At 36.4% G+C, this 15,693-nt stretch overlaps 2 protein-coding genes and 1 pseudogene across 2 annotated transcripts; all 3 read left to right on the forward strand.

Moving 5' to 3' along the window:
* The first annotated feature begins 910 nt into the window (after window positions 1-910).
* Window positions 911-1,926, forward strand: LOC120078742 (uncharacterized). The gene has a single exon (XM_039033050.2). It carries the CDS (start codon window positions 1,008-1,010, stop codon window positions 1,863-1,865), a length of 858 nt encoding a protein of 285 aa, XP_038888978.1. The 5' UTR covers window positions 911-1,007; the 3' UTR covers window positions 1,866-1,926.
* Window positions 1,927-4,645: 2,719 nt separating this feature from the next.
* On the forward strand, window positions 4,646-5,812 carry LOC120077388 (uncharacterized). Its single transcript, XM_039031273.2, has one exon. The coding sequence runs from the start codon at window positions 4,700-4,702 to the stop codon at window positions 5,555-5,557; it is 858 nt and encodes a 285-aa protein (XP_038887201.2). The 5' UTR covers window positions 4,646-4,699; the 3' UTR covers window positions 5,558-5,812.
* Window positions 5,813-6,166: 354 nt separating this feature from the next.
* On the forward strand, window positions 6,167-7,647 carry LOC150036279 (uncharacterized; annotated as a pseudogene).
* The last annotated feature ends 8,046 nt before the right edge of the window (window positions 7,648-15,693 follow it).

Consider the following 15,693-nt stretch of genomic DNA (forward strand, 5'->3'; position numbering starts at 1 on the left):
CTGAACCATAAGATGTTAAACTATATATATGAGTTGGGATGTTGGGTGTAGACTGGGGATCATGAAACATTGCTTGGACAAACTGTGTTTTTATCAATATTGCCTCTTAAAAAGCTTATAATCTCTCAAGTATACAAAAATTTGAATGCATAAATGAAATCGAGAAAGTGAATTTAATAAATTAGTTTTTCCTGACACTTCATGATTCTGAATATGATCCAGATTCTGCATAATCTACTTTCATCCATGTTAAATCATCGATTGACCCAAAGGCTTAAGGTCATGGGTGATGGAAACTTTAATATTATATTAACAGTCTAACGCTCTCCCCCACCTGGGCTTGAAATATGTAGAAGACCCAAAAACTTAAGCTAATAGATGAAGGTAAATTTAATATTATACCAACATTCTAACAATCCATAATGGGATGAAATGGAAAACTAAAAAGCTTACATGATAAGTAAGATCTGTCCATAGTTACTCATTCCCCTGGGGTCAAAAGTGAATAGCAACAGCAAAAAGATAACAATAAGAATACAGCAAAGAAAACCTATTTTTTTGTTCATATATGTGTGTATATGGTTTACGTGTGCATTCTTGTCTGTGCATTTTGTTACTTTCATGCATAAGACAGACTGTCTTGATTGCATTGCTTTCTTGCAATTTGCAACAAACTAATGGAGCTATCAAACAGTATCAAATTAAAAAAGGAATATAATTAAATAAGATGCATTCGTGTGGTTATAGAGAAAAAAACAAAGGATGCCAGTGAGTAGGGACCTGTTGGAGGGACACATAGTTTGGACAATAGCTGAGACGGTGATGAAGATCCATATCTCAATTATGGTATGGTGTACTCTTTAAAATGAGGTTAATATTCCCCTTGTTTCTTCAACCTTGTTATATATACTACCTTCATTGCCAAAAGATGAAACCAAACTGAAATTGCTTAGACTGATTGGTAATTAAATTGTTAGGCCTTTGTCTTCTCTAATCAAAGAAGGAAGATGGATACCTCAACTTTGAACCCAAGAAACTCTCAGCATGTTCGTTCAAAGAGTGAGCCCTCAAATCCACACCCAATCATCAGCCAAGTTGATGAGCAATTGAGAAGATTAAGGGATTCTGAAGCCACATCTTCTTCTTTATGCCATAGACTTGGTGCCCTTCAAGATTTGTACGATTGTGTTGATAAGTTGCTTGGTTTGCCTAACTCCCAACAAGCTTTGGCCCAAGGGACTGATAAGGAAGTGTTAGATGACTTACTAGAAGGATCTCTTATGCTGCTGGATTTGTGCGATACAGCTAAGAATGGCTTGTTGCAAACCAGAGAATGCACACATGAACTAGAGTCAATCCTGCGTCGAAAGAGAGGTGAAATTTGTACTTCTAGTTCACTTCAGAAATCAAGGAAGATGATAAAGAAAACAATCCACAAAGCCTTGAAAGGAATGGAAGGTGAACATTTCCGCAAAGTTTATGGGAGCTTGACCATTGTCAACTTGATAAAAGAGGTTGAAGCAACCACATACGACAGTATGGCATCCTTATTGTCCTTTATAGCAGGGCCGAAGTTGCCGTCAAAATGGAGCTGCTGGTCTTCGGTTTCCAATTTTGTGCAACCCAGAAGAGTAGCCTGCATAAGTGAAGAAACAGACGTTAGTGTAGTAGAAAGATTGGACTTGGCATTAAGGTCAGCTACCAATCACCAAACCAACAAAGAATTCCACACTCAAGATGAAGACATGCAGAACTTGCTGAGGGAGTGCGGGGCATGCATTAAAGAAGTTGAAGAAGAGCTTGAGGGTCTTTATAGGTTTATAATTAAAACAAGAGTGTCACTTCTCAACATCTTCAACAACTAAACAAATTCATGTAGAACACCTATTATTTTCGTTCTTCAATGAATACACATATATTTACACACATATGATACTCTATTTTTGGTTTATTGAAGAGCCTTTTACAAGAATTCAACTTTTGTCCAGTATTTTACCATTATATAAAGAAGCAACAATTGTCCATATCAGTTTTCTAGCACTTGATACTGCAGTTATTTTCATATACAACATTCCATTTGAAGGGAGAGGTTTACTAATCTAGGGGCAAAAGCAATAATAAAAGAAAAACACAACTGATTATCTTTTGATTTTTTTTGAAATGGAAAGAGGCCTCTTCATTGATATATATATATATATATATACTTTCATAGAGAAAAAATGAAAGAATACACGGGCATACAAAAAAGAAGCCCACAAAAAGGGAAATCCCTCTACAAGAAGGAATTCCAACTATACAAGATCAAGTTCATAGGATAATTACAAAATACTTTAGAAATCGAAGCACAATGAGAAACGTGAAAACGAATAAGAGACCACGAATCTCTAGTGTCCCTCTCAACTCCCCTAAACATCCTTCTATCCTCTGATTCCACAACACCCAAACAATAGTACAAACACTAGCCAACCAGAGAAAACGACCTCTCTCCCCAAACGGCGGATTGAGGATGGCCTCCTCGATTATATCTCTAATGTCTCATCGACGAGCACATATCATACCAAACGTTTGGAAAAAAGAATCCCAGATAAAGCTAGCAAACTCGCGGTGCCAAAGAATATGACCAAATCTTCCTTCACCTTCCTGCAAATAATGCAACAAAAAGGGCCAACCAATGATGGCATCTTCTTAACAAGCCTATCCAACGTACTAATACGGCCGTGGAGAACTTGCCAGGTAAAGAACCTCACCTTCCTAGAAATCTTAATCCTCCACAATGACAAGAAGATAGACTCACCGACAGGAGCAGGTTTAACCAAACAGTGAAAAAAGAATTTACATGAGAACCCTTCCAAAGGATTAGGGCTCTAGACTCTCACATCTCTCCTCCCAAGGTGAAAGGGGTGACTCTCAAGAATAGAAAGGAGGACAACTACATCCATCACTTCCCTTTCGGACAGTGCACGATGAAACTCGAAGGAGAAAGAGTAGGAGCTCCCTGTCCAAACGAGAAAATTTGTCACAGAATGATTTTTAAGAGAAGATAAACGATACAATTGGGGGAAAGAACCACAAAGAGGTATTTTCCCCCACCCAGTGATATAATGAATTGAGACTATTGCTTAGAGTACAATACAAAGATACAAAGGAGAACTAAATATAAGAGTCAACTAAGAAACCAACTCCTAATATGGCCAAAAAAAAAAAAGTCACCAAAACAAAAATAACAACAATACATGCATACAAAAAAAAAAAAACCAAGAATACAAGCCAAAAATAATCTGGGTTTATTCATGGGTTTGGTTAGTTCATGCATCATTTGGAAAAAATTATTAGCAAAATTCTTATGTAGGCTCAAAGGACACTCATTGGATAGTCCTTACATGTAAAAGGTCGGTGAGAATATGTATATATATATATATATATATATATTTATTGACACATACTTGTAAAAAGAAGCCAAAAATCACTTGTATTGTGATTTTAAAGCCTTCTACATAATGGCATAAACACCATATACACATGTAAATTAATACTCAAGGAGACATGCAAGATCACATGCATGCTTTCCAGCATAAGAAGAAACTGTATTAATTTGATGTGTTTGAATAAACTAGTAAACCCTCTAAACAAATAGTCAATAATATAATTCTTTGTAGCATATTAACAAATTCTTTGTAGACAGGCAACTTGGTTTACAAAACTATTTAGAGCCTGTTTGGCTTGACTATAAAACTGCTTAAAACACTTCTTAAGTACTTATAAAGTCAATTCAAATAAGCCCTTACTTTTGTTACATAATCAGCCTTTTACCACCTGCCAGTGGTCTAAGGGGGATGGAGGCAGTCAACAAATAAGATCAGAATAAGCAATAAGGTCAAAAATTAAACGGCTTCAAGCCAGAAAGTTTATATAATCAAGTAGTTCTAAAAAAAATCAATCATTCGTGTGCAAGGAGGTGTGATTAAAAACTATCAAGGAGTCATCCTCGATGTATATGATACTGATTATGTCAACAGCACTCGTGGGCTTCAAATTTAAGATTTTCCAGAGAACAAATTGCAGATTATATGTATATAATAAGGAAATAAGTAAATAAATACTGAGCTAAGAACCTAGTAATGGGGTGACATTGCGCAAACATTAGCTGAGATGTCAATGAAGACAGATAGATAACTCGATGCATATGGGAAGAAATTAATCAAAGCTTCCCCCAAGATTGCATGTGTGGAGAAACAATCTTGCTTTGTATATGGAAAGACACTCCTGTAAAAAATTAAAACTCTAGTTTTATTAGTTTATGAGTTGGAAAGATGGTGCAGAAGAGACATCATCAAAACATTACAGCTAAGAAGTTTAGATCCAGACAAGAAGCAGCTTACCATATAATTGAATACTGAGGAGGCATGCATGATCCTAATTTATGAAATTTTTCATGTGCCAAATTCATGCATGTGAGTAGAAAGAAATTGACATAAATAATGGTGGAGATCTGGAAACAAGTGGGAGGGAGACAAGGCATGAAAATTGCTGATTTAATAACTTGAATTATATTGCAGATGAGCATGAGATTCCTCATGTCTGCCTAACTCAAGTTATATATATATGCTTCCCTGAATGCCAAAAGATGAAGGCAGATTGAAATTGCTCAACCTTTTTAGATCATTAGCTAAGCTTTTGGCTTTTCCAAGTGAGAAAGAAAATGGATTCCTTAGATATGAACTCAAAAAAATCACTCCACATTCGTTCAAATAGCTTACCCTCAAAGCCACATCCAATTGTTGCCCAAGTTGATGAAGATTTGTGCAGATTGAAGTCCCCTGAAGCTACTTCTTCAACTTCTTCTTTATGCCACAGACTCAGCGGCCTTCAAGATTTGCATGATTCCATTGATGAGTTACTTCTTCTACCATGCACTCAGCAAACTCTTGTCCGTGAGAGTGGTAACAAATGGGCTGATGACTTGCTAGAAGGATCTCTAAGGCTCTTAGATTTGTGTGATATTGCTAAGGATGTGTTGTTGCAGACACGAGAATGTACACATGAACTTGAATCAGTTTTGCGCAGAAGAAGAAGTGAAACAAATATGACGAGTGATCTTCAGAATTGCTTGAATTCTAGGAAAATGATAAAAAAGACAGTCCATAAGGCCTTGAAGGGAATCAAAAGCAGGAGTTCTCAAAAAACTGAAGAAAGCCCAGCAACCATTAGCTTGTTAAAGGAAGTAGAAGCAATCACATATAGCACTGTTGAATCAGTATTGTCCTTCGTAGCAGGACCAAAGTTGCCATCAAAGTTAAGTCGATGGTCTTTGGTCTCCAAGCTGGTAAAATCCAAAAGAGTTGCCAGCAAAGATGAAGATGCAAATGCAAATGAGGTAGAAATAGTGGATGCCACACTATATTCAATCGCCAGTCACACAACAGATAAATCTTTCAACTTGCAGGACTTGCTGAGGAAATTTGGGTCAAGTATTCAAGATCTTGAAGAAGATCTCGAGAGTCTATATAGGCACCTTATCAAAAATAGAGTTTCCCTTCTCAACATCCTAAACAACTAAGGATGAAATTTTGATAACAATATCATGGTCAATGGCAATGCCATGAAGATCCATTTTTGCTAAATGTAAATAACAGTGTATATATATACATACCTTTTTGTGTTTATAAGAATTAACACTTTTGAAATCAAAATCCAGATTGTGAGTTTCGCATAATCTTCTTTGCTAGCCAATTATTTTGCTATGTTCATTGATGATCCGTGTGTTACATTTGAGGGGGGGAAAGACTCACTACACTACTCATTGTCCATATCACCATTTTGGTATTTCCACTGTGGCTACTTATTACTCAAAAGATTATAAGGAAATAGAAACAGAAAAATAGAGGGCTTCATCTCCAAGTATATTTCCCTGTCACAAACAGTATTAACTGATTGTTATGTTATTTAGAGGCCAACTAGCCAACCATGCTTACCAGATGAAACTTTATATTTAAGTTGGCACTGTGTGTTATCATTGTCAAAGATTCCAGTTGCCTTGATAATGGTTATAAGTATGAGAATCATATGGCAGACTGACATTCATGTAACTCCATACAGGCTCTCTTTCAACTAAGGAACAATTTGTTCAATTATCTTAGTAGCAGTAAAGCTAAACAGTGCTGTGCTAGTTGTTTTGTTGGTTTTTGAAGAAATGAATTATTTCATCGAGAAAATGAAAAGAAACTCAAGATAAAGATACAAACTGCGTAAGGGAATGAGACGAAAATGAACAAAGACTAAAACAGTCCACAAATCTAAAAGTTTAAGAAGAAAAAATCCCAAGAGGAAGCCTGAGAAACAGACTCAAAGCAGACTAGTCCATGAAGAAACTTGCTTGTAAAGATTTTTTGAACCCTAATCAAACAAAGCTACGCATAAACAGAACCATGGAAGGCTTGAGGAAACCCAAAAGACAGATAATACAAACAAGCAAAGATTCCACTCTCCACCACGCTTAAGAAAACTGAACTATTAGCAAACTTCAAAGAGAAAACCATAGAAACTCGCTGAGTTTGACTGCTTCTATCACTAAACTTGGAGAGATCGCAGCCCGGAAGCAATTCAAGATCCACTGAATACAAAGATCGACAGAAAAAGGAGGCTGATTCCCTTACAATGCTAAAATAAGTGTTGATTTTCCTTCTCCAGAAACTCCAACCATTGCAATGAAGCCGCCAACAAAAGATATCCAGAGAAATATCCAATTTCATGGTTCTGTGCTCGTTGAAGTTATCTACTTCTTCAACTTCTTCTTTGTGCCATAAACTCAGCAGCCTTCAAGATTTGCATGATTGCATTGATAAGTTACTTCTCTCCCAACAAACTCTTTGTTAATGAGAGAGATAACAAATGAGTTGATGACTTGCTAAAAGGATCTCTGAGACTCAGATTTGTGTGGTATTGCTAAGGATGCATTGTTGCAAACAAAAGAATGTGCACATGAACTTGAATCAGTTTTGCACAGACTAAGAGGTCATGGGATCATTGCAAGTGATCTTCAGAAATACTTGAGTTCTAGGAAAATAATTAAGAAGACAGTCCATAAGGCCTTGAAAGGAGTCAAAAGCACGTGTTCTAAAAAAAGGTGAAGAAAGTTCAGAAACCGTTAGCTTGTTAAAATAAGTAGAAGCAATCACATACAACACCGTTGAATCAGTATCAATGTCCTTCATAGCAGGACCAAATTTGTCAACAAAGTTGAGTATGGTCTTTGGTATCCAAGATAGTGCAACCCCAAAGAGTAGCTTGCAAAGGTGAAGACGGATGCACAAACGAAATAGAAATGGTCAATGACACACTCTTTTCAATTGCCAGTCGACAGTCACACAACAGATAAATCCAATTTCCTTCTACAAGTTGAAAACGTGCAAGTCTTATTGAAGAAACTTGAGCCAACATCATGATCTTGAAGAAAGGCATCTTATCAAAAACAGAGTCTCACTTCTGAAGATCCTGAATCACTAAGGCTAGAATTTAGATAGTAGTATGATGATCAACGCCAGTATACACCAAATTTTACACATATCCTTCTGTGTGTATTAGGAAGAAATCTTTTGTGATCAAAATCCAGATTGCTAGTTTACTCTGTCTTCTTTCCAAGCTAACTGTTTTGAAATGTTTATATTATTCATAATGTGCAACGTTTGAAGGGTGGAAAAATACACTATCCTTTAACATCTAGGGGTGGGCATCAGGACCAAAAATACCAAAATAAGCAAGAAACTGAACCAAACCAAAATTTTGGCTTTTACAATTAATATAGTTTGGCTTGGTACTTTGGTTTAGTTTAGGATTCAAAACCGAACCCCAAACAGAACCAAACCGCATTTATTCATAATATATAATTAAAAAGAAAAGAAAAGAAAAGAAAAGAAAAAAGGTAAAAAGCAGGAAAACAGAGGGGTCATTTTTTTTTTTTTTTTTTTTAAAGTTAATAAATAGTCATGAATCTGAGGAGACCATGAAACCTAAAAGTGAACCGAACAAAACCAAAAAAATGTGGTTTGGTCTGGTTTTAAACTTTTTAAAATTTTTTTTGATTTGGCTCTCACACTGAATTCAGTGTAGACTAAATCTTGGAGAAATTTGGAAAGTAGAAGTATTATTCAAAATTAAGTACAGTGTTGATAATGATCCCTTTAAATAGACCCAAAGGGAAGGGTTGTTTCACACCTATTATAATTCTATAGTTAGGGTTTTCCATTCTTGTAAATATTTTGTGATATTTTCCTTTTCTATACTTTGTACACTTGTATATATTCATTTCTTTGGTGAATGAATAGAGCATTCTGATTCTTTCTCAAACCTAAGAGTTTTACATGGTATCAGAGCCCTCTAAACAAACTTAGGGTTTTGTGAACCTTAGGATTTGAGAATTTATAACCCGTTTGTGATACGTTTAGGGTTTTGTGGAGAGGTGAGTTTACACTTTTGCTCACAGTCGCCGTCTTCGGTTTGTTCGCCGTCGTTAGCCGCTGCCGCTGCCACCGCGGGGAAAAAAAAGTTATTTTTTCTCGACATCGCCCAGTCCAACGAGGAGCCCAGCCGCCGATCTACAAAAGCCCCAAAGTCCGGTTGCCCTCTGACCAGTGCGTGAGGCTCACGCGCCGCTTGCTCCAGCCTGCTGTCCGTCCACGCGCGTGCGCCATTGTTTTTCGTCCGTCTTCTGTGGGTTTCCTCAGTGTTGTTGGCTCTTCTTGGTGGTGTGTTTGTTTGGGATATATAGATATACTCACTGCTTATAAAGACATCTCTTCGGTAATTTAGGGTTTTGATTCTCTGTTGTCCGGTGTCTATTTTTTGAGGTAATGGCTGATAAGAAACCAGTAATGTCTGAGATTGTTCCTATGGTGAAAAAAGTAACTGAACACAAGTTGAATGGATCCAACTACTATTCATGGAGATCAAATCCAGGAGGTGTTGTTTGCTATTATTGTCATAAACCTGGCCATACGAAACGTGAATGCAGAAGATTGCTGAATAAGGGTCACAGGATGCCATCACCCTCTGCACATGTCGCCTCTACTCCTGATAATCTTGACAAGTCAATTACGATTTATGCAGAGGAGTTTGCTAAATTTCAGCAGTATCAAGAGTCATTGAGGGCATCATCTTCTACTCCCATTACGACTATCGTAGAGACAGGTAACATTTCTAAATGCCTTCTTTCCTCCACGTCAAAATGGGTCATTGACTCTGGCGCTACAGACCATATGACAGGTAACCCCAGTTTATTCTCTAACCTTTGTACATCTACCTCTTCACCTAATGTCACTATAGCTGATGGAACCTCCACTCCTGTTTTAGGATCAGGAACTGTCTATCTCACTGAATCAATTTCTTTGTCATCAGTTTTAAATTTACCAAATTTCTCGTTTAATTTGATTTCGGTCAGTAAACTCACTTGTGATCTTCATTGTTGTGTCTCCTTTTTTCCTGTTTATTGCTTATTTTAGGATCTCACGACGAAACAGACTATTGGTAAAGGGCGGAAATTTGGAGGTCTTTACATCTTTGAACCACAAACACCTACGGCCATCACATGCTCTAGTGTGTTGTCTCCCTTTGAAGAGCATTGTTGTTTGGGTCATCCGTCTATCTCTGTGTTGAAAAGTCTTCGTCCACAACTTCAACATTTGTCTTCTTTAGATTGTGAGTCATGTCAATTTGCTAAATTTCATCGTTTGAGTTCGTATCCTCAAGTCAATAAACGAGCTAGTGCTCCTTTTGAATTAGTCCATTCTGATGTTTGGGGTCCATGTCCTGTTGAGTCCAAAGGAGGGTTTAGGTATTTTGTTACATTTGTCGATGACTATTCTCGTGTTACGTGGTTATATTTAATGAAATTTCGTTCTGAGTTACTTTCTAATTTTCGTAACTTCCATGCTGAAATTCAAATCAGTTTAGTGGTACTCTTAAAATCCTTCGGAGTGATAATGCTAAGGAATATTTCTCTCATACACTCAAGTTCTATTTAGATGCCCATGGCATTCTTCATCAATCTTCTTGTGTTGATACTCCATCTTAAAATGGGGTTGCAGAACGAAAGAATTGTCATCTCCTTGAGACAGTCAGAGCTTTGATATTTCTGATGCATGTTCCAAAATCCTTTTGGGCAGATGTTGTTTCCATAGCTTGTTTCCTAATAAATCGCATGCACTCTTCCATTCTTAAGGGTGAGGTACCTTTTCGTACTTTATGCCCCAAGCAACATTTGTTTCCCATTCCACCCAAAATATTTGGTTGTACCTGCTTTGTTCGAGATGTTCGACCTTAGCATACCAAGCTGGATCCAAAGTCCTTAAAATGTATTTTCCTTGGTTATTCCTGTGTCCAAAAGGGGTATCGATGTTATTGTTCTAGTCTAAATAAATATTTAGTCTCTCCTGATATCACGTTTTTTGAACATACCCCATTTTTTTCATCACCGTCTTTCTCTTCGAATAAGAGTCAGAGGGAGCATAAGGAAATAAAAGATGATTTCCTTGTCTACACAGTTATTTCTCCTTCTGATCCTCTTCCTAATTCATCTCTACCTATGGCTACCTCTACTCTTCCTCCTATCATTAAGGTCTATACTCGACGCCAACCTCCTTTAGTTCCATGCCCTGTACCAAAGTCTTCTTCGTCATTGGATCCAGAAACGGGTGATGATCTTCCTATTGCTCTTCGTGAAGGTAAACGTACATGTGCTCATCCTATTTCCTCTTTTGTTTCATATAACCATTTGTCGCCTTCCACATGTTCATTCATTGCATTCTTAGAGTCAGTATCCATCCCGAAAACTGTTCATGAGGCTTTGTCTCATCCTGGTTGGTGTGCCGCAATGGTGGAGGAGATGGCTGCCTTAGATGATAATTGTACTTGGGATTTAGTTTCTCTCCTTGCAGGAAAGAAGGCTATCGGTTGCAACTGGGTGTTTGCAGTTAAAGTCAATCCTGATGGTTTTGTTGCTCGGTTAAAAACACGCCTCGTAGCGAAAGGCTACACACAAATTTATGGCGTTGACTATGCTGATACTTTTTCTCCTGTAGCAAAAATGGCATATGTGAAGTTGTTTATTTCTTTAGCTTCAATCAATCATTGGCCTTTACATCAGCTTGATATAAAAAATGCATTTCTTCATGGTGATCTTCAAGAAGAGGTGTATATGGAGCAACCACCAAGATTTGTTGTTTAGGGGGAGAATGGAACGGTGTGTCGCCTTCGTAAATCCTTGTATGGATTAAAGCAGAGCCCACGAGCTTGGTTTGGTAAATTTGGTCAGGTGATTGAAAGCTTTGGAATGCGGAAGAGCAGGTCAGATCATTCAGTCTTTTTTAAGAGATCTGAGGGTGGTGTCATCTTGTTAGTTGTATATGTGGATGATATTGTGATTACTGGTGATGATGCTTTAGGGATTCAGTCTCTAAAGACCTCTTCATAGTCAATTCCATACAAAAGATTTGGGCATGTTGAAATACTTCTTAGGAATTGAGGTAATAAGAAGCAAGAAAAGAATTCTATTATCACAGAGAAAACATGTACTTGACTTGTTAACTGAAACAAGAAAGCTAAGGGCTAAGCCATGTAGTACCTCAATGTTGCCCAACTTACAGCTCACAAAAGATGGAGAATTGCTAAAAGATCCTGAAAGATATAGAAGGTTAGTGGGAAAACTTAATTACCTTACAGTGACTCGACCCGACATAGCCTATTCCGTAAGTATTTTGAGTCAGTACATGTCATGCCCTACAGTTGATCCTTGGGCTGCATTGGAACAGATTCTTTGTTATTTGAAGGCTGCTCCCGGGCTGGTTTATTATATAAGGATTATGGTCATACTAATATTAAATGTTTCTCAGACGCCGATTGGGCAGAATCTAAAGAAGACAGAAGATCAACCTCAGGGTATTGTATTTTTGTTGGTGGTAATTTGATTTCTTGGAAGAGTAAAAAGCAAAATGTGCTGTCACGTTCAAGTGCAAAATCAGAATATAGAGCAATGACACAATCTGTGTGTGAATTGACTTGGATATATGAACTTCTTGTTGAGTTGGGATTTGAAATCATTACATCGACAAAGTTGTGGTGTGATAATTAAGCAACACTTCATATTGCGTCTAATCCAGTATTTCATGAAAGGACTAAACATATTGAAGTTGATTGCCATTTTGTACGTGAGAAAATTCAACAAGGGTTGGTATCTACAGGATATGTGAAGACTGGAGAACAATTAGGAGATATCTTCACGAAAGCATTGGATGGAAGACGTATAGATTATCTATGTAACAAGTTGGGCATGATTAACGTATATGCTCCAACTTGAGGGGGAGTGTTATAATTCTATAGTTAGGGTTTTCCAGTCTTATAAATATTTTGTGATATTTTCCTTTTCTATGCTTTGTACACTTGTATATATTCATATATTTGGTGAATGAATAGAGCATTCTGATTCTTTCTCAAACCTAAGAATTTTACAACACCTAACTACCTAACTAGTCCTAAGTCTAAGCCCCCTTTAAATAGATTCAAAGGGGAAGGGTGTTTTCACACCTAAACTAATACAAACTAAAATTACAATTAGAAAATTACAGCATTTGTCTAAAATACCCCTACATCAGAACTGAACCAAATCATGAAATGAACACCCCTACCATCATTATATCACAAATTTTGTATTTTAATGCCAACCGGAGCATAGCTTTACTAGTTGGGGCATATACCCTCGACCAAGAGATCTTTAAATCCTCAACCCCATTTGTTCTTGATGTAAGAAGAATAGGGTTAATTGGGTAATTAGGTAATATTCTAGATTAATTCCCTTTTTACCCCACTTGTAATAGAACTCCATAAATAGGAACCTTCCCCTGTATCAAACACATTATTCATTCTAATAAAAGATCCACAATTTTGATTCTTGGAAAGAATTCTCCTTTTATCTCCTTTAGGCTACATTGATTTGGTAGCAGAGCAGCTGTTTGGACCTACATTGACTGTCGTGTGTGGAAGACTGGAAAACTCTTGGTGACACCGATTGTAAGAGGAAGCTTCGTGAGTTGTTCTTGTTGTTGAACATCTATATAGGGAGAACCCTTTAAATTCTAGAAAAGAAGAAGATACCAATTTTTTTTTCAAGATTTCACAAGAATGGATTATTACCGATCAAGGAAAAGCCGAAGAAAAAAAAAATATAGCAGTTGGTATCGGCAATAAAGTCAAATTTATTCCCAAAAGCAGTGCTGGAATTTTGACTCAAGTGATTCAGAAGAAGAATTTCAACATAATAATTTCGCCTGTGCTCGATTTTCTCAAAGAACCTATCATTATCCCGATTGGAAATTTTATTATAGTGATTCTAGTGATTCCGATGAAGATTCTAATGCCGTTTAGAATGAAATAACAAGGCGACATTATCAACAAAGAGCCCGACGATCCAAATTCTAATCAAATCAATTTCTCAAAAAATTGACGTAAGAATTGGGAGTTAGATGATTCAGAAAATGATTTAGAGTATGAAAGAAATTATTATGACCAACATCAAAGAACACCCATAAATCATCCCAACACTAACACCAACCAACACCGGGAAACTCTTGGTGACGCCGATCGTAAGAGGGAGCTTCTTGAGTTGTGCTCGTTGCCAAATAACACACATCTAATTAGAGGGAACCCTTGAAATTCTAAGAAAGAAAGAAGAAACCAAATATTTATCAAGATTTTTAAGAATAGACTATTATCAATCAAAAAGGACGTCCAAGAAAAAATCAGCAATTGGTATAAACAAGAAAATCAAATTTCCTTCCAAAAACAATGTTGGAATTCTGACTCAAGTGATTCAGAAGAAGAATTCCAATATACTAATTTTGCCATGCTCGATTTTATCAAAGAACCTATCATTATCCAAATTGAAAATTTGATTCTAGTGACTCCGATGATGTTTCTAAGGAAGTTCGAGACGGAATAAGAAGACGACAATATAGAAAAATGCCCAATGATCCAATCGAACCCATTTTTCAAGAAATCAATGTAAAGATTGGGAGTTAGATGAGTTAAAGAATCATCAAGAATCATCAAGAATGGTTTTTTACAACCCAAGAAGAACGTTCAAGACTCAAAATTATTCTTTTGGTTATGAAACACGATCAAGAAAGTTGATTCAAGAAAATCAATGGATGAGTCCTATATCCACTACGAGATTGAGGCATATCCAAGAATCCAACAAAATGACTACTTTGATCCCATAACATTGGAGGAAGTAAAGAAAACAACAAAAGAAATCCAACGTTCATTGGGGAAAATGACTCAACATATGGATCAACTATCAATTCATTTGCAAGAGTTTAAGAACGGATTGATTTCATATACCGAAGAAAAAACAAAGGAATAACGGTTAGAAAATTTTTAAATAGAAAATCTTGAAGATAAAATTGAAGAAAAACAAGAATTTGAAGATGTTGATTTGGAAATAGTCGCAAGTGAAGAACGGAAATCCAATGAAGAAGATGGAAGAGAAGTATCGAACATCGAGCAAGAATCAAACAAGAACAACGACACATTGATTGTGGTGGAAATGGATCAAGAAATTGTCGAAGAACTTGAAGCGAATAATAAAGAAGATGTGATACTTGAATGATTCTATTTGGAAGGTGGTTTTCTAATGATTGGTCATTTGAATACGATTTTGAATGAGCTTGAAGGAAACATCTTTTCTGGGTTTATGACCGACGGAGAAGTTCCTCTTTTGGTGGCATATTAGATTTTTTTTTTCTCGAATTTATCCCTTTGATCATAATATTTTTGTTGAAAATGTAGGAGGTTGATTTGGTCACACTCCGTTGAACAAGTTATTTCATTCCTTGTTTCCTTCATAAAATTTTTCTTTTAAAAACTCGAGGAGGAGTTTTCTTTTTGGAGGGGTAGAATGATGTAAGAAGAATGGGGTCAATTGGGTAATTAGGTAATATTCTAGGTTAATTCCCTTTTTACCCCCACTTGTAATAATACTCTATAAATAGGGACCTTCCCCTCATGTATCAAACACATTATTCATTCTAATAAAAGATCCACAATCTTGATTCTTGAAGAGAATTCTCCTTTTATCTCCTTTAGGCTACATCAGTTCTTGAACTCAAAAATAATAAATTGTATTTCAACCATTGAGATATTGTTTCTCAAAGGATTTTAAAATGCTAAGCAAAAAGTAACAATAACAAAAGTGTTTACCCTACCAAGGTCTAGTACTATATTCGACTAAGTACTAGTACTATTTTACCTATCATTTGAACTATATTTTATTAACCAGAGATCAACTAATAACCACAGATTAGCTAATGAAATCAAGTATTTAAATTGTACTGTCAAGGAATCATATCCTTGGTGTATGATACTAGCTATGTCAACAGCACTCGTGCACTTCATAATCTATGGATTTTTCCAACGACATATTACAGATTATGTTAAATGTGCATACCAAAACATTAAATAAATAACTAATGAGCTGAAAACCTAGTGATGGGGTCTCATATCACAAACATGGTCTGACATATAGTTGAAAATAGATATATAATTTGACACAGGTGAAGAAACAATCTTGTCTTTATCAAGAGAGGCCCAGTCACCTTTTCCTTGATAAGAAAATAATCTTGATGTCAATGGTTTGTATATGGAGAGATT

This window comes from Benincasa hispida, chromosome 5 (assembly GCF_027475165.1).
Source record: "Benincasa hispida cultivar pf3 chromosome 5, pf3_genome.v1.1, whole genome shotgun sequence".
Taxonomy (NCBI): Eukaryota; Viridiplantae; Streptophyta; class Magnoliopsida; order Cucurbitales; family Cucurbitaceae; genus Benincasa; species Benincasa hispida.